The sequence below is a fragment of the Phaenicophaeus curvirostris genome, chromosome Z (genome assembly GCF_032191515.1).
Source record: "Phaenicophaeus curvirostris isolate KB17595 chromosome Z, BPBGC_Pcur_1.0, whole genome shotgun sequence".
Lineage (NCBI taxonomy): Eukaryota > Metazoa > Chordata > Aves > Cuculiformes > Cuculidae > Phaenicophaeus > Phaenicophaeus curvirostris.
In genome coordinates this window covers 47,374,074-47,401,842 of record NC_091431.1, presented here as the reverse complement: position 1 = coordinate 47,401,842, position 27,769 = coordinate 47,374,074, and the positions used below count along the sequence as shown (strand labels likewise).

The window sequence follows — 27,769 nt, the reverse complement described above, 5'->3', positions numbered from 1 at the left end:
GACAAAGAAACATATTCCAAAAGGTCATAATGTTCAAAGAGGAAAGTCATTTATAGCTGTTGTACGTTTAATATGTAAAAATATTCAGCCAATATTTTTCAATCAAAAAGAAATAGAAAATTCTTTCTGAAGACATTAAAAAGACATCATGTACATACTACACCTGTATAGAAAAGCTTACACAAGTTTTCAGAATCTTACAGAAGGAAGGAAAATATCTATGGCAGTGTATGAAAGATAAATCCTTCACCAGTTTTTTTCTTGTTCAAATGAAGAGCTCTTCTGTAGCCAGGTATGATGGGCCATAGTAGACTAAATATTCATCATTACCTGAAATTTACTAGACCTCTAACTAGGGCCAGTATGTGCTTTTACTTTTTGTCACAAATGTTTCCAAGAGGCAAGGTGATATAAAAGAAAAATGCTGGACAGAAAGCTACATGGAAAGGAAGATTTAAATAATTTTAATGCTACCCCTGTGTTCCCAATGATTTCAATAACGGCAAAACTAGGCCAAATGATTTGGTGCTTGAAAATCCCAACCAAATGAGCCCACATCTTCTGCAGTAACCCAGCCAAACAATCGTTGAACATAATCAAATAAAAATTTGTTTCCATAACTGAGAATACATAATTAGCTGGATCAATGAATTTACAACTTGGATATTTTTAAACATGAGCTCTAGGGTTCTAGTTGAGACTATATGGCTCTTTTGAGTTATTAAACACTACCACACACTTTCAAAACAGCCCACTGGATGGCTAATCCACAATAGCAGTGCAATGACACTGCCCACCCTTTTATTAAATAAAATGCACTGTTAATGCAAATGCAGGGAACAAGTTTCATTGCAGGAATTTCAATACACGTGTCTAATATAACTTTGTAGAGCAACTCCACTGTGATTCATATAATATTAAATACATCACACAAATACATATTTTTCCTTTTGTATTTACATGATGCATATCAAATATTACATAAAGCTCACAACACACAACAAGTAATTTAAGTGCATTTTTGTACCATTGTAAGAACTTCAAAGAAGGCAAGATAACTTTAGAAGCAAATACTCTACTTGTGTGATCTGATATTCACAGTGATAATGAAGCTCACTTACTTATTTTTACAGCAGTATAAAACTTGCTTTCATACCTAAAAACTGTTGATGATGCTGACTTTGGGCAATTACAGTTTGTTCAACAGATGTGCCTGTCTGTTGACCACTTCCTGTGAAGCCATCTGCAACTCCATCCACTTTCTGCATAGGCTTATACCTACAAAAATATCAAGTACAAAATTACACTTTTCTGTTCACTTCTTAATAAACAAGATCATATAATCTATGTTCACTGTGATTTCTCCATCTCAAAATAAAATTTTGAGAAGTAGCAAAAGAATTTACACAATTCTATTTATTTTGCAAGTAATTGAAAAAAAATAGTATGGGAAACCAGAACATTAGGAAAGCATTACAGAATTGATAAAGGTGATACTACAGCACTACTTGTGGAATTTAGCTTAGGGACAGCATACCATAAGACCAGCTAATTTACACCAAAAGGAATCAAATCTTTCCCCTTCCAAACAGCTTGACTTAGCAATAATTTTGTAATTCAAAAATAATGTTTCGTTACCTTAAGGAAAAGCAACACTACTGTCTGAGGATAGGGAAAGACTTTTCAAATCCAACAAACTTCTCTCATAAGCACAGAAGGCCTCAGAAAGCTACCTGGAAACCTAAAATCTTCACTAGTCTATTCTCAAGAATCTTTCATAAAGGACAAAACTCAAAATGATATAAATGGGAACACTGGTCTAGATGTTTAAGTGTTGTCTTGAACATTTGTCTGATGGGCTGAAGATCATGCCTGTCACTTCCAACACAACTGAGAATTTACTCTGTCCTAGGTCTTATCGGTAATACCTTGTACACAATGCACTTTTGAAAGAGAATTACAGCTACTGAAAATAAAATGAGAGAGAGCCCAAAGCTAAATAAAATGTGTTCTAACAATCACTCATATTGGAATTGTTGTGCAGACTATAAACTACCACGCTAACTTCAGAAATCTGACAAATTCCACTCTCAGTGCATTACTTTGAGAAGCAGTTTAATCAGTTGGGAACATTTCATTTTTACTCCAGTAAACATGAACCAGCCTTGTCTTGTGGAATTGCTGAGATTTAAACTTTAAAAGGAAATTCCTGTGAAAAACATCTGTTCAATATTTAGGGTATTCCTGACATGAATCTAAACACTCAATAACAAGACAGACAGAACATACACTGTGCAACAGAAAGATTCCTGGCCCAATTAGGAAATAGCTTTATAACTTCAGGAATTTCAGTGCTTGGGGAAAAAAAGAAAATATCTATGACTATCCTATCTCTACAACATATATATCAAATTTCTCTTTCTGCAATGGTCCAGTGTAAAATCCTATGTCTGTAGAGGAAAACAGTGAAACTCTAATCAACTTTATTCAAGAATAAAATTTCATCTCTGTTATCTCGGTAGCACTGAACTCTTCTGGATGAGCTTGTTATTACTTCATAAACCTGCCTGCAATGCACGCAGCTCATCTGTGAAGAATTCTTAACTTCTCTCTATTATACATTATAATGACAAATATCAGGTAGAAGATCAACTTTTAGAAACACTTGTATATCTAAATCTACTTTAAGACAGTTCCATTACTTTCTGCAAAACGTATTATTTTACTGACCCTTCAACTCCTAAAAGAGGATTTAAAATGTTTTTAATACATAGAAATAACACACTTCTCTAAGAGTTTTTCAGTTATGCAGAAAATCTTTTAATTAAAAGGTATAAAAGCCAACTTAATCCTTTGGTGCTAGGAATCAGGATTACCTCCCTACTTACTCCACTGCTCTAGATATAAAATATGCTGAGCAAAATTCTTAATTCTGGCACAGTGACAGGTATTTTGTCACAGGAGTTAACCAGTTTCAACATCAGTAGAAAATCACTAGCAAAATGAAACCAAAGAACAAAAAAAAATTCTTTTGCAGAATCCTCAGGTGAAACATAAGCAGGCAGTGGTTAAGAATTTTAGATCTGCTATCCACATACTAGTAGAGCTTGAGCATTTTAGACATCAAACAGCTCTCTAGAATTCTTCAGTTAAATTTGAGCCATATTTGGTGGATAGAAAGAATAGTTACTATTTCCTTACTGGTAAGAGTTACATTTTCTAAAGTTACCCAGACTTTTACTCTGTTTTGCTGTTTTACTCACTATCAACCTACATCTTATTTCATCTTTAACCCTCTTCTTTTCTTTTAAATTACTAGGTACCAGGATACTGGGAGCAGAAAATAATAACTGAACTTACACAACTATTACAGCTTTCTAGTGACACTTGACCCAGAAAGGACACCATTTGAATTTTACATAGGTAAGCATAAACACAATAGAAGTCTATGAAGTCTTTAGTTAACAGCAGAAACCTTCTCAATTTGTGCAAAGCTATAAAGATTAGAAAACCCCTAAACCACTGAAACCAGAACACAGAATCAGGTAATTCAGAAATGACACTGAACGGTAGGCTGGTCTCACTTTGCAGTTTATTTAGCATACAACTTAATTGACTTCCACAGCCAAACTGTGACATAACTTCATTAAGAGAAATTTCTCCTTCACTGCAGAACAGAATAATAACTTCCTGACTAAAATCCTTGTGCAGTAAGCAATCCCTGTTCATCAATAAGATAAAGCAGAAGGAGGAAATATAAAATGCCTGCTTAGTTTGAAACGCACATATGAAATTGGTAGGGAAAAGAAACAAGCTGAAAACAATAAAAACTTTGAGAAGTCAAAATCAACTGACCAAGACACGAGACAGACAAAAATCAGACAACTGCTTTTTTAGTTAAATCTTCTGCAGATTTTGTTGTTTGATTGTACTGTTGCTATGCTGGCACTATCTGGATTTTATTATAAGTCTTAGAATTTAGTATTTTTTTCTGAAAAATTCAACTCATGCTGTCATATAATTTATAATAATCTCACTTTTTCTTAAAAACTAATGTTTCTATCCTTATGGCTCACTAAAAACCAAACTATTGGGGCTCTAGAAAGAAACAGAGCTAGGCTCTAAGGATTCACTTCTGCTTGCTTTTTCTTTAAATCTGCTATTGTGATTTAGCACTAGCAGTTCACTAATGCCTGTGATGTCAGTTAATGGACCAAACTATGTAACAATATGGTGACCTTATGCATAATAATGTGTAAAGTATGTTAAAGCATTTCTACTACTGTATGAAAATAAAATATTGTCATTGTTGCTAAAAGTGGAAAAATCCAGCTTTTAAAATCAGCAGGAAGCAAAAGTTGATTCGAACAGCTTGTAACACCACAGGCAACACACACTAAGGCTGTTACATATATATATATACACACACACACATAGATGTTATACTATAGGAAAATTGAAGAAACTCAAATGTTTAGAACTCTACTGAAGATGCAAAACATTCAAGTAACAAAGAATGCATCTGGACTCTATGATAAAGTTTTACTGTGTACGATCAGGCTAGTACTAGTTGCTTTCTAGTGTTGTGAAGAAAATAAAAACACTTCCAAGTATAATGTTGGGCATACATCATAAAGCCTCAAAAATAATGCAAAACTAATTTCCATAAAAGCATGGTTATCTGAAATCAAATAACATAAAGCTGTAAAAGAAATTCAAAGAACGTAAATTACATGTGTGCGCTTTTAAAATGCCTCTCCTTGGTCCAACAGCCATTGTTGAGATATGTCTAATCTAGAAGCTTAAGCAGAACTTCCTAGTTTTTTAAGCCACAATCACCTCAGCATCAGAACCATACTATACATAAAACATCTGTGTTTGTTCAAGAGAAGGGCTGTCATTTTTTTCTGAATTACTCTACTAGGAAACTGTTTACTAGTAGTTTATCATGTAAGGACTCTTTTATTATCATTTTAGCATATTATCCCATAGCCTAATTTTACAGATATCAGTATTTGGACTATGAAACCTTGCTCTCTACCTTCAAAAGGAATACCACTATAAAAATGCTTATTTTCTCTGTGGTCCATAAACCCAAGCTCCTTTTAAAAAGATCTATAACTACTTGAAGCTTTGGACTCACAGTGACGGGGTGTAAAGGTAGTGCCTGAAAGACAGTACATCCAGGAAACACGAGAATACAGGAAAGAGAAGAGTAGAAAAAATATAGATAGTATTGCAGATCGGTGACTGAGGTTTCCATTTCCATTCTTTTCCTATTCTCCTCTGTCTTACTGCTGGCTTAAACTGAAGATAAGGCATAACCCGGTTTTCTACTACAGCACATTTTTCATTTAACAGCTATCTATCCAGCATAATTAACCAGTGCCTTGTAGTTCCCATCCCTCATGAATATCTTTACCTGTTGCAGCAGAGCTTAAGATCGGTATGAATTGGGTATGAATGGGAGCGTGCCTTTACATGTGTGTGTGCACATGCAAAAGACGGGTTAAAGCAAGGTATGCACTTAACTGTGGCACAACGCCTTATGCATGATTTCATTCAAATACTGTCAGGGAACAAACTGACATAACGATAATGTTACATATGCAGGCAAAGAACTATGTAAGATATATGATAGTGGCAAACAAAATAATAAAGCAAATATTATAATAAAGTAGCATCCCTTCCTAAGAGTTGAATAATGCAAGTTCAAAATCACTTTGTCATTGTGAATCATGAAGAAGATAAAAGAAGTGATGATGATCAAACAACTGGCATAAATTCTTCAGAAATAATTTCACAGAAATTATTTCAGTTAGACCATTGTGGCATATGCCTTGGTATGCACATGTGAGTGAATTAAATCTGTAAGTGAATGAAATCTGTAATTGAATGAGCTTGAGTGGATAAAGTAAGCTTGCTTGGAGATTTTGTAAATATCTGTCAACCCTTCTTACCATACAGATCTGTGATGATTTTTGTAACAAAAATTCCCTACATCATAATATTGGGAGACATCTCATGCTTCCGAACTATAGAATCATAGAATGGTTTTGGGTTGGAGGGCCCTTAAAGATCATCTGGTTTGAACACTCCTGCCATGGGCAGGTACACCTTCCACAAGAGCTAAAGAATATCTTCCACCTTCAAGCCAAAGAAAAAAATAGCTACTGCCTTGATACAAAGTAGGGAAAGAATTTATAGTGTAAATCTGATTGGGGGGGGGGTGGAAGTAAAAAGTAAACTCACTACTACAATGACCCTGATCATTCTCCTGAAAAAAAAATTACTATTACATTAAACAAAAATGTCTTGGCCTCATAACATCTTCATGAAGAACAGAGGCGGTTTGTTTACTAGAGAAAGCAAGCTTTTGAGTACCTCCTTTCTCCTACTGTAGTTCCCCTTTGATGAAATAGGGATAAAATCATTAAGGCATTATCACATTGTTAAACATATTATGTTGGTAAACAAGACAATAATACACACTTCTGTAATTGTTAGTATCATATAAACAATTCAGTAACATGCTACTTCAAGAAAAATTTAGCCAAGAAAACCTATTTAACAAAAAACTGAAATCATTCCACATGCACAATAGTTAAGACCATATATCTTACTATGAACACGTATTTAGGGCTGTAACTACTTCTAGAAGTGATGGTAAAATAATTTCAGAATAAACTGATATCTGTGTTTGAAGTTAAAGGTGTTTTCCATATCCCAATTGTGTCACAGGCCATAAAATTTGCTTTTTACACTGTACCAAACTGTTCAATCAAATGGAATTTTTGGGGCAATAGCTCTAAAGATGTCTTGCTTGATAAGCTGCTGTTCTACCTATGATTTTCATGAAATCATACATATTTCTCTTTAGCAAAATATGGGAGGCTAGTGACATAAGATGAATAAAAATTACTTTCAAATCAATGTAGTTATTTGAATTTTATTACTAAAATCATGTATTCAAGAATATGCATATTCATACATTTTTTCACTGCCAGCATAACCATTTAGGCCCACTGTGCCACTGTTTTCAAATACTTCAAGTATGTCTCCTGATCGTCAGGAAAAACAGATGCCAAAGGAAAATACTAAAATCAGCTTACAGGCAAGCCATTATGGCCACATTCATTCTTAGCAGGGAGAGACAAAAAACATCAAATTGAAGTTAATCATAAGCTCTCCTATAATAATACAACAGTGAACAGCAAAATTTGAAGTTCAAGCTTTTACTGCTCTTCTTCAGCTTGTGGAGCAAGAACTCAAGATAGTTAAGAGTGCTCTTATCACACATCACTTTACTATTGTTACTTTTTACAAATTTATGACAATTTCTAGATAGTCTTTCATGTTGACTGATAACTAACTTGAGTGATGTCAACTGGATATCTAGAAAACTTCTATTTTACACAGCAGAGAAGCTGAACAAAAGTGCCTCAGAATTTCAGTTCGTCCATATAAGGAAAAGTAAGGTGCTATGAACTAGAAATAAAGTAAGGTGAAATAAACTAGTACCTATGTTCATTTCACACTTTACCTCTGTTTCTGCTGCATGGGTTGTTGTCTCATAGCCATATATTGCATGTCCTCTTGCAGTCGATTAAGAGGAGAGTCTGGCTTGACACGAATCCCATAGTAATGATATTTGGAGTTCCCCCTTTACAAAACAGCACAAATTAAAAGAACAGTAACACTAGTTTTATGCATCTACATTACATTTACTTTACAATTCACATTGACTGTAAAACAATACACTTAAATCAGGCCTGACTCTCCTTTCATACCCGTTTAACATGGATGTCATTTTATCACCTTTGCGAAATAAACTCACTTTTAAACAAACATTATCCATCATTTTAACTTGTAATCCACTTGTGTAAGAAAAATAAAATGCAAATAAATACAACTTACCTAGCCATGGGGAAACAGGGTTCTTAGTAATTTCCATAAAACAAGTACCTTTTATTTGTACTGATGAAAATCTGTAGTGTATTTTGCAAAATGTAAATACCCAAGCAGTCAAAAATAGAAGTCAAAGTATCCTAACACCTCAAAAAGCATAAAGCTGTTTAATATTAAGAGACAGAACTGACAGAAACCCACTGTAGTATTTAAACATAGATTTTATCTATTCTTTGACTAGCAGACAAAATTCTTACTTATAATTCTTACATGTATTTTCTGTTACAGTTCAGAATTTCATCAACACAAACCTAGTTCCAAGTCTTCTGGTCCGTAATCCCATAAAGATTGACCTTATGAGTTTTCCAAAGGAGGCAGCATTGACTGGATCCAACTTGTGTTCCTGACAGTGTCGCAAGTAATGGTTGTAAAGGGTACTTCTTGGAAGGCTCACTCCTTCTGCAGTTTCATAGTTGTCTAAAAGCCACTGAAGCTACATCACATAAAACAAAAATAAAAAAAAAAAAATAAATCATTATTATTACTTTATTAGAAAATACCTTAGCCACACAACATTAACTTATGACAGTTTAGAAAACACTTTTCAGGTCTATTAAAACAATTACTTCCTTCTTCAAAGATTCTTCAAATGCTGGCTATACTACAGTGCTTTAGGATCTTCAAAATTACCAGGCAGCAGCAGAAATGCACTTGTGACCTCAGATAAGATTCTACTTCTCAAAATATTTTTGGTTCAGTACTACACACCAATACTTTATAGTTGTTTATACTGTGGAGGCAAACTGTTAGTACTGCAAAGAAAAAATGTAATCATGAATGTAATTCACATAAATTGCAGAAAACATACTCCTTGGACAAACAATGGTCAGTTAATGCATTTGTAAACCTGGACTATCATACTGTTTTCCTTTGTGTGATGTTAAAAAACATTATGACACTTAACAGGATATTTTTACACTCTCAGACACACAAACCAAAAAAGCGATTGCATACAATTCAAAAAGAAATCTAGATAACATTGAAAAGAACTGCTACATCTATAAAGCATTAGTACAGTCTTTTTCAGTTGTATCCTGTTTGCTTTTAGCTTCAAGGAGGAACAGAATGAGGTTCCTGGAAAAATATTTATATTTTCATGTAATTGTGGCAGGTAAATTTAGACACATGCAAGAAAAACTTTATGTAAAACCACTGGATTTCATAGAATCATAAAACGGTTTGGGTTGGAAGGGACTTTAAAGATCATTGAGTTCCAGCCCCAGTTCCATCTCTGACTAAATCAGGCTGCTCAAGTCCCCATCCAACCTAGCCTTGAACACCTCCAGGAACAGGGGTATCCATAACTTCCCCAGGCAACCTCTGCCAGCGTCTCACCACCATCATCATTAAGAACTTCCTCCTAATCTCTAGTCTAAAACTCTACTTCTCCAATTTAAAGCCATTCCCCCTCATCCTATCACTACATGCCCTTGTAAAAAGGCCCTCCCCAGCTTTCTTGTAGCCCCTTCAGATACTGGAAGGTCGCTATAAGGTCTCCTCAGAGCCTTCTCTTTTTCAGGCTGAACAAACCCAACTCTCTCAGCCTGTCTATAATCACCTTGATGAAAATATTAAACAGCACTGATCCCAGTATGGACCCCTGAAGGACACCACTTGTCACAGATCTCCATCTCTACTTTGAGCTGTTGACCACTACTCTCTGAACGTGACCAATTCCTTATCGACTGAACAGTCCACCCATCAAATCCATATCTCTCCAATTTAGAGAGAAGGATGTTGTGGGGGACTGTGTCAAAGGCTTTACAGAAGTCCATATAGAACACATCTGTTGGTTTTTCTGTGTCCACCGATGTGGTCACCCCATCACAGAAAGCCACTAGGATGGTCAGGCAGGACCTGCCCTTGGTGAAGCCATGCTAGCTGCCTCTAATCACCTCCCCGTCCAATTCTTCAAGTAGTGCACACTCAAGAAACACCTCTAGCTTTCACTAATACAAAAAAAAAAAAAAAAAAGTTCCTAGATTGAACTTATAGGGGAATCACAATACAAGGGAAAAATAATACAGGTTGAGGATGCATTTCAATTCTGCTGTTCTAGTTTTGTCATATGCTAACATTTTCCTTATCTTTCCCAAACACTTGGTTTCAGTTCCCTGAAATTCTCCTTTAGTTATAGCCGGAATGATTCACATATTTAATTTTCTGTTTGAATTTTATTTCTCTGTTTTCTTAAGTACTTATACCAAAACAGTACAGTGCAAATGTTCAAGCTTGCTAAGATTAGAGATCATACCAAATCTCCAGATTTAATTTGATTATCCAGTGAAAACACAAACTGAGGATATTGTGTCTTCACATAGATGAGTAAAAATTTTAGTCCAGTAAAGCAGTAACTAGCATAACCGAAACACAAATTATTGAGTGACAGTAAAAGATACATGGTTTGTGTGTTATTTATTGCTTTGCAAAATTTTCTGTTAGACCAGTGCACAAATTATTTTCCATCAATGTTTAGAGTAGCTCATCATGCAAACAACATTAATATTCTAGTGTGCAATAACCATGAAATGTTGCAGTCCTGACCTGTTAACGTACTAAAGTACAGATGATAACAAATATATTGAATGTATAGCTAAGTTTTAGTCACAGTAAGAAATCCACCAATAAAAATGCAAAAATAATACTACAAAATTTACTCTAGACCATTCAAACACCATTTCCATATTTGCTCCTTATTGAAAACTTGCCCAAAACTTTTCCATGTTTCATAAGCATAAGATCTAGAAACATACACAGAAGTAAGATGTAAATGCTTCCAAGACATAAAATTTTTAGCTCTGTTTGCAGGTAACTTTGCACTTCAAATAGACAAAGTGAAAGTACAGTTCATCTTTATATTAGTCATTGAATCACTTTAAGTGTCTTAGCATTCAGAAGTGCTTCCAAACTGAGCATTTGTCATGTTGACATAAAGCTGAAGAAAAAGTATAAACATAAATATTAACTTTCATCTGAATGTATTAAATTTATTTCCCTAACAACCCGGCAGAAACTTGTCTGGACTTAAAAACAAAGGTAATGATATCTTTCAACTGTGCATTTTATCTATATTTTAAATCTCCAATTACATTTATAGCATATCAATTTATGTATAATTAGTAATATATTAGTAAACAATAATTTAATTAAAACAGATATGGTATGTGACCTATTTCTGTTTTCCCCAAAGAGAAAAACTCTGTTAATCTCAGACTGACAAACAAAAAGAAATTATTTTCCGATTAAGTTTGGCATGTGGCATTAAAGATGTTTTCCTCCAGATGGCTTCTAACCTATTATGGACCACTTTAAGAGAACTTCATTAATGATATTAATTTCTAACAGATGTTATTTCAACCATAACTTGCATTATTCAACATCAAAAAAAACCCCAAATCAACATATGAGACGATAAATTTAATATAAAGATTTTTGCTTCTGTATGGAGTTACTCAGCAGCAAAGTCCTGAGGTCTTTATTTGCTAGATTGTAGCCTGGAAGAAAAAGTGCGGTTAATATATGACTTAAAAGGGTAAATCCAAATATTATAAAATTCTTGTAAACAACTTTAAAATTTTCCACTAAGATGAAACATAATTCTAAGTGGAATTATTCAGGTTTGAATCCTGACTTCTAAATTCCTAGTGCTGACTGTACTGTACGGGTAAGATGCATCAAACAGTTAAAGAGTCAGACCTGTTAAATTGACTGTGTTGTAACTGTAATTGACAATTAGGTTGCAACATTTATAAAACACCAACTAGCAATTAATCAAATAAGTCAATCTCATGCAGAAATAAGTCAGGAAAGAACAGAAAACAGAGAAGAAATTACAAACACCTTAAAATGAGCACACAAGAATTTAGGCAAGAAAAAAAATCCTAGAACACCTCATAGAAGTATCATAGGGTATCCCAATCCTAAAACTAGTAATTTTGAACAGATTAATATAATCTGTGAAGTTAATTTAATAACCAATTTGGAATTCTATCTTATACCTATTAAATGCAATTATTCTAATAACACCAAACCAACCAAGTAAAAAATCAAGAACAGCTTAAAGAAACAAAGACTAAATCTATACTCAAACCTCCTCCATACTGTTCATAGTTGACTTCAAAGACAACGAGCATTGCTTTAAAATTAGGCATAACGTCCAGGAAGTTTCATCTAGATTGTAAACTTCTTCCAAAGTAACAAGGCTAAGAAAGACTGCTAGGAACAAAAATATGTACAGGGATCTTTTTTTCCCCTACAGAGTCAAAGATATATCCTTATCAGGGTCATTTTGAAAAAACCTTCACAGTTAAGAAAGAAATATCATAATAAGAATTAATAGTTGGATGAGAACCTCGTTATTAGTAACACGTTGTCAACAGTGCAGAGCATCTGCAATAAGCAGAACATAGTTTACTGGGGTGCAGCAGCTTATGTTTGAATTCTTCTTGTTTATATACCAAGATTCTGGACTTCATAATAGGATTAAACACAAGCTTATCAACAACTCAAGCATTTCAAGTCTTAACACAACATTCTGACACTTCACCAAAAAAGCTACAGCCCCTTTAAAAATGATATTTAAATAATGATTTTGATATTATCTGTCTAGTACTATCTATTATTATTTAAATAATAATTCTGATACTGTCTTATCTTCCAAAAAACTGTTTTGTAAGCATCCAAGGTGGAATCTAAAAGTCCTTTGATTTAACATTTTCTAGAACTTTTTAAAATGAGGTTTTCCTCTTTCAATTCTGGCATTTTCTAAAGACAAGAAAAAGGTTGCTTAAAATTTGCACAAAATAATTCTAGTTTTGACTTGACCAGACTTATACAGTAATAATCCAAACGTCAAACCTGCTGAGGCATACATTCTTAATTTCATTTCTGAGGAACAGCCTCTACCACCATATTCTTACATTAAGACCACAACTCAAACATAAATGTCCTCTGCAAGGCAATAAAGGAATTTGAATTCATATAATCAGTAAAGCTGAGAAGGAAAAAAGAGGCAAGATAGATACAAATTAATCGACATGGCAAAAACTCAAAATATAAACCCATAAGTACCAACAGAAAAAAACCCCAAACCCAACATTTCAAGAAAGACTAAGAAATTACAAAGCAATATTATTATTTATATAATAAGTTTAAAATTAACTTTGGGCCTTTTTCCTTTAAAGTTACCCATAATGGATTTATCACTACATTTGGAGATCATGTTTTTACCCAAATATCTTTTAGTTTCTTATATAGAATGTTCTTAACTGTTAAAAGAGTTACAGAATAAGAACAAAACAAAAAGCAGCTGAATTAAACATTTTTCTGTACTTGAAATTAAGTTAATAATTTCACTTTTTTCCAGGTAATCATAAGGATCTTCAGGATTTGCAAGTATGTAATTTAATAATAAATTCTCTACTCAAAATAAATGAAGAAACGCTTAAAAACTATCTAAAGATATTATTTAGGCATGTTGTTTGTTTCTTCTCTTCCTCTTCACATGCCCTGAAATTAATATAGAGTACGCAAACTTTGCTTTGTAGATAACTTCACTTAAAATGTTAAAAGCCAGCTATTTAAGAATTATTTGAACTTGACATTTATACCATAATCTGCAAAACAGTCAAATGTGTTAAGTTGTCTTAGCATGGATGTAGAGCATAGGAAACAGGTAACACTCTGCAATATAGCATAAAGACATTCCATCTGACCAAATAAAGCCATGGGCGATGTAGTAGAATATTACAAGCAACTAAGATGAGAAGATTAAGAGCAAAAAGTGGTAATAAAATAAAACAAACATTTAGAGGCAAGCTGAGCATGCAGAACAAGCAAGAGAGAGCGTATGTGAAGAAGAGACAACTTACATGGCTGTTGAGAAGAGAGCTTCTGTGAGTGGACAGCCCATCAGACTTTTGCAGTGTCTCAATCGCCATTTCAATCTGATAATAGATGTCATTAAAAAAAGGACTCAAGACAAGATAGTAAAAAAGCCTGATCAGAGAAGTTTTGACAGATTTCTCACAGATCAACAGAAATGCCTGCTTTATTCCTGGCTAAGGAATATGTTCTACTAAAAAGCCTCATATTCCAGAGTCCCAGTGAACACAAGCCTCCCCAGTGATGTCAGAAAGGCATTTTGATTGCATGTATACTGCAAGATCACAGTCTCAAACTCCATTTTGCCTTCCAAGCTGCTCAGGAAATTAAATGAGTAGATTTACTAGCGAGCTGCACTGAAACAGGAATAATCCTGACTGAACAAAAATATCTTTTATTAAAAAAAATAAAATTCCTAAACAGAATTTTAAGAAAGGCCTCCATATGTTTCTCCTCCAACTGTATCAGAAAGAGATGTTCACACCTTATAATAAGAACTGAATTAGAAATAAAACCTCAGCTCCCTGGAATCACAACATTAAATCCCCAACACAAATAATTAAAATAGGTTTGCCTCCATTAGTTCCACAAGACATAACCCTTACAACTACCATCAGCCTTTGAATAGCTCCAGCTGTCCAAGTAAATGGAAAGTCAGTTATACAGACTGTAGAATCCAGCCTTTGGAAAAGTAGATTTGTTCACAATAATTCTGCCTTTTAATAGGAAAAGAAAACACATTACTACTAAAGCATAAGGTAGTATTTCTTCAAATGCAAATCAACAAATATCTTACATCCATTCACATTCTTTTCTTTTTTTAATATCAATGGATATTCTGGTCAGTTCATAACAAAAATAGCATTAAAGAAAAAAATTAGAATCTGACTGTAATTTAACTGGGGAGCTAAAAGAACAACAATGAAACTGACAGAGACAACGAGATGTACAGTAAGAAAACACATGCAATTAATTAGCTTTATTAAATGCCAAAATGAAAGCAATGGAACCAACACCTATACTTTTAAAAACACTTATAATATTTCAAGTAGGCATTTTTTAATGAGTCCTCTCTACCCTACTTCAACTGCCACAGTAGCATCCATAATTTTAGTGACATCATTTATCAATACTGGCTGAATTCACTCTCTGTATCACAGAAACTGAAAAACCCTAGTTTAGTACTAGCTGTACAAGCCTTTTAACAAAAAGTACATTATTGAAAATACACAACTACTAAGTAAGAAAACATATTTCATGGCAATAATGGGATTTTTAATATTCTGATTTCTTCTTACTTCAATTGAAAATACTATAAGGTCAAAATGTTCAAGCACATAGGAAAGATAAAATTTTAAATGAATGAAGCGTAGTAAAACCTACAAGCTTAAAACATCATTAAAGTTAATTTACTATTACCTATACCGGTAGCCATAGAAGTTCCCTTCATAACATAATGCTACAATCAAACAGTAACACTGTATACACACTTAAACCCTAATTCTGAATTTTAGGTTACTTGTTCTACAATGCTTAGTCCACAATAGTACTACAGCGCTGAAGTTACACCTCCTGTTGCCTATTCCCAGTACTACATGACTCTCATTTTATTGCTACAACTTGTGGCCTAGTTTGTTCAGAGAATCAATCTGTTAAAAAGCAGTAGTAACTGCTGAAGTGATTTTCACCAGTATGGCCACCAAAGACAATGAATCTGTGTTCACTTTTACTGCACAGCGTAAGCCAAGCAGTGCTGGTCATCAGTAAAACATGTTAATTACTTTGTCGGGCTCAGGAAGTTATGTGATCTATATTTAAAATGAATCTTCATCAGATTCTACTAGGGCAAGTTTCTCAAGAGAAACTGTTATCACTACTAATTTTTTGTTCATTGTTTCTAGTCTAGATTTTGATAAAATGAATGTTTCAGCTTTATCTGACCAATACACATCTCTTTAATAACCTTCTTCCTCTGTAGGCTACACAATCACTTTTTAACTACTTCTGAGCATAAAATATGCTTGATTTGAAGATAGATCTTCTAGATATTAAAACATTCATCTTGCTCTTTGTGAAAATCTCTGGCTACTTCTTGTTATCCTCTATCAGTGTTCTTCAGGGCTCAATTCTAGGGCCAGTTCTACTAAATATTTTTAACTATGGTCTGGATTCAGGAGTTGAATGCACCATTAGCAAGTTTGCTGATGATAAACTGGGAGGTGTTGTGGACTCTTTTGAGAGATGAGAGGTCTGGATAGATTGGAGCATGAGGCAATCATCAATGGCATGAAATTTAACAAGAATGAATGTCAGATTGTGTACCTAGGACAGACTAACACTGGACACAAGTATAAATTGAGAGAGGAGTGGCTGGAGAGTGGCCCTGCAGAAAGGAATCCGGGGGATGCTGGTACCCAGAAGGCTCAATATGAGTTGGCAGTGCCCTGGCAGCCAGGAGGACAAACTGCATCCTGGCGGACATCAAACACAGCATAACCAGCCAGTCAAAAGAGGTGATTATCCTGTTGTGGTCAGCCTTTGTGCAGCCACACCTTGAGTATTGTGTGCAGTTCTGGGCCCCACAATTTTAAAAAGACGTGAAGGTCCTTGAATGCATACAGTGGAGGGCAACACAGCTAGCTGAAGGGCTGGAAGACATGTACTATAAGGAGCAGCTAAGGACTTTGGGTTTGTCTAGTTTGAAGAAAAGGAGCCTGTGGGTCCACCTCATTGCTCTCTACAGCTTCTTGAGGATGGCAAGTGGAGAAGGACCTGCTGGTCCCTTCTCCCTGGGATCCAGTGAGAGGACATATGGAAATCACTCCAAGCGTGCCAAGAAAGGTTTAGACTAGACATTGGAAAGCAAGTCTTTTACAGAGAGGGTGGTCAAACCCTGGAACAGGCTTCGAGGTGGTCGAGGTGGAGAGGTGGTCAATGGTGGTTTAAGAGGCATTTGGACAACGCTTTTAATGCTATGCTTTAAATTCTGGTCATCCCTGAAGTGGTCCAGCAGTTGGGCTTGATGATTGTTGTAGGTTGTTTCCAATCAAAATGGTCTGGTTTATTCTATTTCCTTATTCCAAACTTCTGGGTGTTCAAGATGATCTATGTGACACAGAGTGCCATGTGTACAGGGAATAATAGCTACCTGAGCAAAAAGTTGTTTATGTGAAGGATCTATTTCTTCGAGACTTCAAGTTCTAAGTTTTGGACAGAGACTTCTATCCAGGTTCCAGAAAAACTGAACATAATTTCATCTCCATTCATAACAGCAGTTAAGCCCATGTAAAGATTAATTACACAGGTACTGCAGTAGGTTTTATACAGTATACGGTAGAAAGAATATGAAAATAATTTTAAGATTTAAAATTACATTCTGCATAAGTACAAAAAGAAGATTGATACCCTTGCATTCTTAGCAATGCAAAGCAATGAGAGATTCCAGCCACAATTAACTAGATATGTATCTGAAATGCTTACTGTGAACACGAGTTACACATTCATTTATTTGAGTATGTGATCAGCTATACATTTCTCCTGCTCTTCTCTTAACAAGACTAAAAACATTGTTTATTAAAATGCTGTGAATAATAAGTGAAATATACACTATTATTCCCACTGCAACTCCAGCTAAATCATGTTAAATGTTAACTACAGGTAGAAGAGATAATCAGTTTGTAAAGTAACAGGAACATAAGCAGACAATAAACTAGAGCACAATCGCTAGAAAAACTACAGTTGTAGACTTCTTCAATTTACTTCACTTGCCAACTAAAATACTGCGTTATAGTCTGACATTGTTGTTAACAATTATGGGTATTTTCTTGTGGTTAAAAAACTGCAACAGTTTGATCCCAGTATATGCCTCCAGAATCCTACAATGTTCAGCCTTCACATGATTCACTGATTTAGAATTTACTGACTATTCTTGCTAGTTTATGTCTTAGTGCTCATCAACATGTTACTAGATAAATGTATTAAGTATAATAGTCTCAAATGTGTTTAGCACAGACATAGCAAATACTTATCCCTAACCTACTTTTTTGGAAAAAACTGCCTTCCTTTTAGGAAAAAGGGAAAAATAGTATGTTTTCATGATTCAACTGATTAATTGATGATTCAACTAATTAACACAAATTATTTACAGTAAGTTGTTGTTGGGGAAGTGAGGACAAAGAAAACAATCTGCAGTAGTTTAAGCACTGAAGTCTTGTGACTAATCTGGATGTCCTACAACTTATTTTCTTTCCCTGTTTCCCTGCAAACCACCCTCCACCAGCAGCAAAGCAGGCAACTTTAGGCAGTTAAAATTCAATACATTTCTAAATAATGTTTAAAAAATACAGCTCCTGTCTGTATCTGCACAGGCACCTCCCAGTCAAAATGCCTTTAAATCCAATTCTAAAGGTTTGCCCTTTTAAGCTTTAAAGGAAGTGAAATTCTAAAGCAGCTTTCATCACATTCTCTATTTAAAGGAATTACTAGTTCATCATGTGTGTACAAGAACAATGAATTTGATAAAGCTAGCCAAGTCCTGAGCACTTCCGACAACTGAACTTACCTAAATAAAGCATACACACATGATGAACTAACCTGAAGCTGGAATATAAACGGATTGAGAGCATTTGAAAATGTGATGCTTTCACTCTTCAGGATGTCACAAACATGTTATTTACAGTGACACTAAATTCTGTTTCAGAAAAGAGTATTTACAGCTGCTGTACTGTTTTCTGAAGAGCATTGTGTTAGGCAGACAAGCTTGCCCAGCAAAAAGAAGCTCAAAAATTAAGTAGTATTGACAAAACTAAAAGAATAGAGGTCTAGCATTTGCAGCTGGAAGAATTAAATATAAAAAAATTTACATTCCAAGCAGACAAAGCTGTAGCAACACCTGTACAAGGTTCTATGAAACTTAGCTCAAGAGAATTAAACAGTACTATGAAGGTGGAAAGGTATTTTTTTTAAGTATATTCACTAGGAAAAGAACACAGACAGACGTAAAATAAACATGGTATTTTACATATGCTAACCATAAAAGAATCCTGATAAACCTTAGAAACTCAGAAAAAAGTGCTTTTTTCCCCCCTCTAAAGTTGATTTATTTGTAAATATAACATCCAAGTTAAATATACATAAAATATACTACTCAAAATGCCTGCTGCAAATGCACACGTCCAGTAGTCTCCATGTACATAAGACATGCATACTCACTAACGAATACAGTATGCTCTCTAGTGATTACAAAAGAATATATGGAGCCAAAACAGGGTGGAAAAGCACACCTAAAAGCCATAGGCTGGAAAAGCAAAAAACATTAGGAGTTTAGGTCAGACTACTATCTCTTTCCAAACCTTCTGATGAAACATTGCTTCTTATATTTATCTTCCTTGCTAGAAGTTCTCAAACATGTAGTCAAACTGAACAATTCACCATCTCACAGAATCACAGAATTGTTTACGTTGGAAAATACTTTTAGGATCATCAAGTCCAGCCATAAACCTTCTACAGCTCACCTCTACTATACTCATCTTCAAACAGATTCTAAACTTTTCTTCTTTGTGGTTGTTTTCCCTATACTGGGTACAAACATTTAAAGGAAAACAACCAAAAGAAAATCCTTTGTCAAACTGATTATAAGGACTTCTAGAACATACAAATTCAACCTAACACTGAAAACCACATGCAAACACATTAAGAGTTGCATCAGAAAATCTGAACAAGAAACTACAAGAAAAGTTTAGTTCAGATTGTTACTAAAAGTAAATTTGAAAACACTTATGCCAAGACAGCCTTAGAAAGAGGTAGAGCGGCTGTTTTAGAACAAATGTGTACTTAATTGGAAACAAAAATATCCAGTCCATTAGAAAGGTGACACCTCCATGCCATTGATAATCAGACTGTTACGAGAACATCAGTGGCAAGTCCTCCTGCACCCGGCTTATGCATTTTCAAATAACAGGAATTAACAGAAAGTCTTCCCAAAGATTCAAAGACAACTGACTTTAATATCTTATAATATAAAAATAATTGTATTTGTTACAATGCTATATGGGAATAAATGCTGTTTCCAACAGCATTACATCTTGATTTTTATACATAAATACTAGAATAAATATTCAATTGCCAAAGCTAGAAACAACCTATGAGGTGCTACAGGGCTTTTTAGTCAGGGAGCACAAGAAAAGCCTATGACTGAAAGCCAAAGCCAGACTGTACCAGAAGACAAACAGGGAGCACAGGCAGATGAAGCCAGAAATCAGACAGCGTAGGTGTGGCTGACATTAGTAGGGTCATTCTCCCTTTCCCCCACTTTCCTTGTCCTGTGAAAAGACTAGAATCTTAATTCGAGACGCTACAGTGGAGCAGTAAGGCACTCAAAGGCACATAGAAAGACAACTATTTTGGCCACATTGCTAGATTGAAAGAGAAAAGTCATGATAATCCACAGCTCTGAAGGAGAAACCAAAGCAGGATGAAAAGTCTCAGAGGCAGAAGTTTATAAAGGCCCAACACCCAGAAAACCTCTTCCCACCCCTCCCATTAATTCATATCACATAAATTTCTTTTAGCAGTAGTAGTGATTAAACATTCTTACAACTCACTTAAAAGAAGAAGAAAAAGATTATCTGCCTTCTTGTATAGAGGATGACAAAGTTCCTCTACCAAGAAAGAGCTTGATAAATTAAACCTCATCACAAACTATTTTCCAAATTACAACACCTCCACTTTTAACGAACCATTTAAACATATTACTTTTTGTTCTTAAAACAGTTATAATACTTCCATTACAATTACAAATCAAGACATAATATTTACAATGAGCCTTCTTACTTCTTGTTCTTCTCCCTCCATTAATTACAATTTTGGGTAGGTATCATTGTTCCTTAGAAGTTAAGAGCAAATTTTGCATACTTTGCTTACTATGAGAAATAATAACTTATGGTGATACATTATATTCATATAAATTTTGCTTTTATTTTCATGTAAATTTAAATTTTCACTGAAATAAAATATATCTCTGCAACAGCATGAGTGGAGACCTCCTACGGTCAGTGATGACTGATGAATGACAACTGTAACTGCAGATCAGTCATAAAGCTTGTTAGAAAATAGGACTAATAGACAAAAGCCTCTTACTGGCTGGCAAGAATAACAACACATTTATTACTAGAAACAGGATTAAATTTTTAACTTTGTGATATTATGAAATGTTGATAAGATCTCTCCTTAGACATTTACATATGGAAAAAAATGGAATGTGATTCAGATTTTATTATTAACATGCCAATCCTATTTTCTAGTTAGTCTCTTCAATATAGCTGCCCCTTCTTCAGTGATAGCTGCCAATAAATCAAACAGACTACTCTTTCAAACAGGTTTCAATATGCAAACTCATTTCAAATAGACACCCAGTTAGGGTAAATCACTTCTTCAACACAATGACAATTTATTCTTGACCAATCCACATATATTCACATGCAAACAGTCATCTTGGAATGCTGTTTAATTTCCTAATATCTTATATAGAAGGTCTTATAATCGGAATGCCTTTCTGTTTTGATGAAAAAATCTTTTTTGGTAGGTAGAAAAGTATTTTAATAGGACAGCGAAGGACTTAATGGAAAGAAGCAATGAAATAAATGGAAATGAAATCCCCAAAGAAAACGCTAACAAATGTTCTTCAGACATGCTAAGATAAATCACAAGCATATATATGTTGGAGTAGTTCTGATAGGGCACATTTTTTAATATTTTCATAGAATCATAGAATGGTTTGGGTTGGAAGGGACCTTGAAGATCATCTAGTTCCGACCCCCCTGCCAAGAGCAGGGACACCTCCCACTAGATCAGGTTGCTCAAGGCCTCACCCAACCTGGCCTTGAACACTTCCAGGGATGGGGCTTCCACAACTTCCCTGGGCAACCTGCCTCACTACCAGACCAGAATACCCAGAAGAATTAGGTAGAAGTGTTCATTAAGGCTATGCAGCAAAGTATAAACCCATTTCCCTAACTGAAATAAGGTCTGAATGAGTAAGCTCATAAGAGAAAGTTCTGACTTTGTGTTTAAGTATCCACAATAGTTATTATCTATCACAGTTGTAAACAGAATGCAACTTGCCATAGCACTGTAAGACACTTCCACAGTGAGCTTTTAATCTGGAGACAACTTTGGAGACACAGCATAGATAACTAGGAATAAACAGTTGAAAAGTAGTATCTCAATATTCTGAACAACTGGAAAAACCTGCACTAATATCAAGCAAACCAACTGAAAAAAGGCAGGGAAGTTACAGATACCTATCTGTACGTTATACTATTTAATATTTACATCGTAACATAGTCATACTCAACAACATTGTGTTTTTCTTACGTTTTCAGAAAAAAATATAAAATGTTAATGGGGGCTGTTGTAGTTTCCAATGTAATAGATATTCAACCCAGACAAAATGTCATATGAGCGCTCCCAAACCACTCACTGATATACGCAAAAACTTAACACATGAAATGTAACTATTGGCAAGCTGTCAAGGGAAAGTTTAAGTTTTCACAGTATTCTTATTCCTGGGTCTTACTTACATGTATATTGATTATTTATTTTACAGAAAGTACTGTATAATCCTTATTCTGACAACAAAAGCCACATTAGTCCACAACATCTGAGTGACTAAGAAACTAGTCCCAAAGATTATGTATCAGTCTGATATACTTACTGTTGCTGGGGAGGCCCGCGTTGTATGAGTCACAGAATGACCAGAATTTTCCATTGAATTGCCAATCAGATAGGTCCCTCCTGAGCTGCTAATGAGTTGTCCTCCTGTGACTCCCATCTGAATTCCTCCAGTGCCCACCATGCTATGAGATGAAACCACTGTTGTCACCTGTGCAGAACTTCCTTGAGTATCAAAATAATTTCCCCCAGTGTTTTGGCTGTACATCTGGGTTTCTGTGTAAGGATAAGTTGTTGATCGGCTTTAAGAAAAGAAAACAAAAAGAAAAGAAATTATCTGTATTGTTCATTTAGCTGAGGGAAACGCTATAAGTTTAGAAATGCATGTACAATAGCTATAACCATATTAAATAAGATTGGTGAACAAGCCCTGCCCACTCAGAGAATAACATTTAATCAACTCAAAACACTAAATAACTAATTCAGTGACAACGTCAAACCAAATATTGACCAAACCTTACAGAAACATTTGTTGATCTTACCTGAAGAGGAGGAAAGAAGTTAAGTATGGCAAAAACTGAGGAGACAGGTGGAAAGGGCTCATCCAATGATTAACATATTGAAAAGCAATTTATAAAGATCCTTCTGTTTTAACTTGTTGTAATTAAAAAATATAATTTTGACTTTTACTCAGATACTATATATTTTCCATACTGCGAATGTTGCCAAGTTGCAAATAAGTCATACAAATGTCAGCTGAGTGTGTTCAATGTTCCAAGTGTCCTATGTTACCTATTGTTTTTAAATGCACTAAAGCTCTTGGCTGAAGCTTGAAATTCTGAGTTCACTGCTCTTTTGGGAAATGCCATTATTTTTACAAGGTGAACTCAAAATTGGACATGAATGAACGTTATGATAAAAAACTGTATTCTAGGAATCAAAACAGAACTATAACTTGTAAGTAAGTCACAAAGATTAAAAAAGTTAAAGAAATGCAACAGTAACATTTTAAAAATCTCTTTCAACTGTGAAACATTCCTGCCTCGTTAACCAATTTACCCTAATGAACTATCCAGCTCCTGAAACCTTCTATCATATGTTTTACATTCTTAATCACTTATCATGAATCATTACTTTTCATAGGCTATAATCTATTTATAGTTTCTGAATGTGCATTTGTTCCCATGCACTAAATTTGATCTTCAAATCAATGTATTTCAAAATTGTAAGTAAATAGCAGTCATTACTTCAAAGGCCAGATTCCTCATTTTGGAAAAGTCTAATTGGAAATTTTATCTTATTTTGTGACTGATAAGCCTTGTGTCTTGGCAAGCATGATAACAGAAAGGTCAACTGTAAAATCCAGTCAGTTTACACAATCATTAATTTTCTTATTTAAGCCTAAAAATTTGTAATATTGCTTGTAATCAACAGGCAACACCATTTGAGATTCAAAGTTCTCTATTAACTTGGAGTTGCTTATGCTGAAATGCACTTAGTTGAAGTAAATAAATTTAAAAACTATTATGATTCAGAGAGAACAGAACAGCCCAGTCTCTCCATGAGTCTCCTATTTGTTTAGTGCAATCAAAATACAAAATCACGCAACACGATGCAACTAAACAAGCTAAACAAAAAAAATCAGATACTTTTGTCCAACAACACAAGAGGAAGAAGCAGCATCCTTGTTCTATGCAGTAAGCTGGTGAGTAATACACTTATCCATAAATCTGAAGTCAGGTTTTTTTTCCTTTATCTAGATAGGGATTAGTTACTTATCAACATATAATTTAGTGTTTACTATTATGCTTTTTTTTAATTGTAAAAAATTACACAAGATTAATTAATTAGTAAACACTGGACTTGGAGATAATGATTCCCTCTTCAGCTTCAGAAAACCATTACTTTTAAATAACTGAAGAACATATGGCATCTTACCAACAACCAAAGTAAAATCTTTTGTTGCATTAATTATAGCTCCCTTTCTCTTCAGAGACTTCAGAAACTCCAAAACTTCAGTTTTAAAATCTTAAATTTCTTATAAGCCTCATACTACATTATTTACTCTTATGCCTCTTAAGCTACTTAAACATTTTCCTTTTTACTTTGAGTATTTCAAAAGCCTCAAGATCAGCTGCAAGAAACTTTAAATTAATCTGGAAGAAATGCCTTGCAGTCTACTGAAAACAAAGCAAAATAATTCTCTTAGGGACTAATGCTCAAGCAGACAGTTAACCTATTAACATTTCTTTTAAAGAAGTTAAATTAGTTTATCTTTGCATTGTAATAACCTCTGTACACGTTTAAGCACTGTGCAAGTTCCAGTTAATCTGTTTTAGCATGCTAAAGTATCATTGTGATACCTTGTGGCACCACTGAAATACTGTTTATCTTCTGATAAGCAAGACAACCACTAGCAGAGTTGATGTTGCTTCTGTCTCAGAATCACACCTTATGGAACATGAACAGTGCTATGCAGCAGAGGACAATTTAGGAAAATGTCAGGGGAAATAGTTCATGCAACTGATCATCAAGGGACTGAACACTGTAATTTCTCCCAAAAGAGATCAGAAATACTTTGTGTCAGTATCAGAAGGAAAGGAACAAAAGGGCAAGGCCATTGCTGACAGTAAAAATAGATGTATCTAGAAGAAAAACACTGCCCAAAAGACACAAAGAAGGCAAATCTCATTTGCAGCAATGAAACTCAAGAGCCAGGTTTTTCAATCAATGCAAACCCTACAGAACACTCAAAATTTCACCAAAAATAAAAAAAAATCAAGTCACAGACTTGTTGCAGAAAAGGGAGAGAAGAGGAAATCACTTGTTTGCTGTATATCATGGATAGTCTCTGTACTCTGTATGAATCAAGCAATCACTGGAGAACATCAATGGGTCACACTCTAAGATAATTATACTCTTCCCTTTGTTCCAACAAACAGCAGGATCTTCCAGAATACCTGATTATCAGAGATGATTAAGCTAATATTTAGAAATAGAGAGCAACAGGGTAATTATAGGTGAGATAAACTCACTATTATTACATGCAATAACCTTCTGGAAATTAAAAATTCATCGGAATGAGATGATGTTTTAAAAAGCTGCGACTCAAAGTTTTTAAGGTCATTGCATATGATAATACGACCATTCCACAGAAAAGTGTAACAAAGGGAAGCTAAAATATTATCCTCTTTAGACACAGACAAGGGATAAATTGAAACAAGGAAGTGATCTCCTACTTCTCCATAGCACTTGTAGCACAAACACGCAATACTTAAATAATGACACGTACTATATAGTGACTTCTTTCCCATTGAAAAGGCTGTAAAAGCACTCCTAGCTCTTCTTTCCTTCCAAAGCTGCATGCAAAGATCCTTTAACGACTAATCTAGTGTAACTAAAGTCTTCTGGCTTTTTATGATAACACCTTGGTGATATATAGTGGATTGAGATGCAAGGTAGGCAACAGAATCTAGTAGTTCTTCCTATTTAAACACTTAGAATTCAGTGTTTACTATAACATGGAATTAGAAAGTTCATCAGAACTACTAACAAGTTTGAAGCCCAACTTAGTTTCCAGAAGGCTGTACAAACTAGATGATGTTTACCCTGAAAGAAAGTCACACAAAGTCAGATGCTGTGTGATTTCAGTTTAGATTAAGCAAGCCCAGAAAATGGATCCAATGTTGAGATCCCACATTAGAAATTAATAAGACCAGTATGAGTTGGGCTAGGATTGCAAGGTAAAACAGTTCAAGGCATCATCTATTATTGCTTTCATACATTTTATAGTTATTTGCAAATTGGTAAGCCCCAGCATACCACACAAATTAAGTGCAATGTTCTATGCCATATTACAGACACTCACATAATGTTAGTTTAATGAGTTTAACTTTTAAAGACACTTTTTTCTCTTCAAAGACATGGACAGACTGAAGAAAGGAGATAAATAAAAGCAATGGCTCGTGAAGACTAAACCTTGTTTTTTGCCATTGGTTTTCAGTGTGCACATGCACACATGGGACATCACTCATTCCCAGCTGCACCTATCATTTGGCTCTATGTAAATGTCAAGAATCTGATCTATTGACTACTATAAATCAGTGTTCCTGCCATCCGTTTTGTCTCAGTAATTTATGGCCCCAAATTTTCTTTGAGTAAGTAGCTGATGGGAGAGACTTATCTTTCCCATATCTATATTTTCCTAGAGAACACCATGTACAGACTTATCCCACTCTTCTTTGTGTCTTACAAATGTCTGCCTTGTTGAAAGATTTTTCCATCGCTCTGTGTTTTAGTAAAAAAAACCAGATTTATTTCCTTTTACAGGAACTGTGAAATGCAGTGTCTTGACATAAAAATTCTCAAATCAGATTAGAATACAGACAAGTTAACTCAAGTCCAGTTTGTGTTTGTTTTAAATTAGGTTTTACCTTGAAGATATATTCCAGTAACTTCTGTGTCTTGCAAAATAAGTAACTAAGTAATGAATTCTTATCACTAGCTGTAGGCACTGACTTGGAAAACTTATGTCTTGGGTCAAACACACATAAATCTATTATTTTTACTTTAAGATGTATACCTTTTATACTGTAACTTGAAATACCAGCATCTCTCCACAGTGGCTGTACAAGAACAGCATCTTAATTCAAACAAGAAAACTATTCAGTGTCAATTTTTAAATTTTTCTGTAATTCTAACTCAAACAAATAGGTAAAATAATAATTATTATCTTACTCATCAAGTAAGAAACCCAGAATCACTCTTGTGAGTTTTGGTATGGATTATCCACACAGCATAGCAGGCAGTCATCTAAGCAGATTTTCCTTGCCATCTCTGCATTTTAAGTTAATCTATTACAGTATTTAATCAAATAAGGTATTATTTCCTTTTATATAGATGTGATCATCACTAGATGAAAATAAATATTTCAAGATACACTTTTATATGCATAGTAGCTAATGCTCATGATGAATGCTATGGTACTGCAATATGGTAGAAAATCCGCATGCATTAAAGCCAAGAAAGTCTTTCATGCCAGAACAATATCCTCAAACTCCTTTAAGATTTTAGTATAATCCTAGATCCTAAAGGGATAGGAGCTTCATGGAAACTAAGGAGAACAGACTCATGTGTCTAATTCTGAGAGAAGGCCTTATTATAACAAATGCATTGCTGCAGCCTCTGGAGGTGGTGGATCATAAGTAATGGGGAGAGGGGAAGCTCCATATACCCTTAACACTGACAC

General features: G+C 34.6%; 1 protein-coding gene across 2 annotated transcripts in view; it reads right to left on the bottom strand.

Moving 5' to 3' along the window:
- RFX3 (regulatory factor X3) overlaps positions 1–27,769 on the bottom strand; it is a 100,965-nt gene that overhangs the window by 18,586 nt on the left and 54,610 nt on the right. Inside the window, exons 4-8 of one of the 2 annotated variants that reach the window (XM_069880354.1) lie at positions 22,565–22,823; positions 13,839–13,913; positions 8,220–8,401; positions 7,544–7,663; positions 1,157–1,278 (exon numbers count right to left, since the gene is read on the bottom strand). In XM_069880354.1, the coding sequence (XP_069736455.1) occupies positions 1,157–1,278; positions 7,544–7,663; positions 8,220–8,401; positions 13,839–13,913; positions 22,565–22,823 (758 nt within the window). The remainder of the gene's footprint in view (positions 1–1,156; positions 1,279–7,543; positions 7,664–8,219; positions 8,402–13,838; positions 13,914–22,564; positions 22,824–27,769) is intronic. The other variant, XM_069880355.1, reaches the window with a different exon arrangement.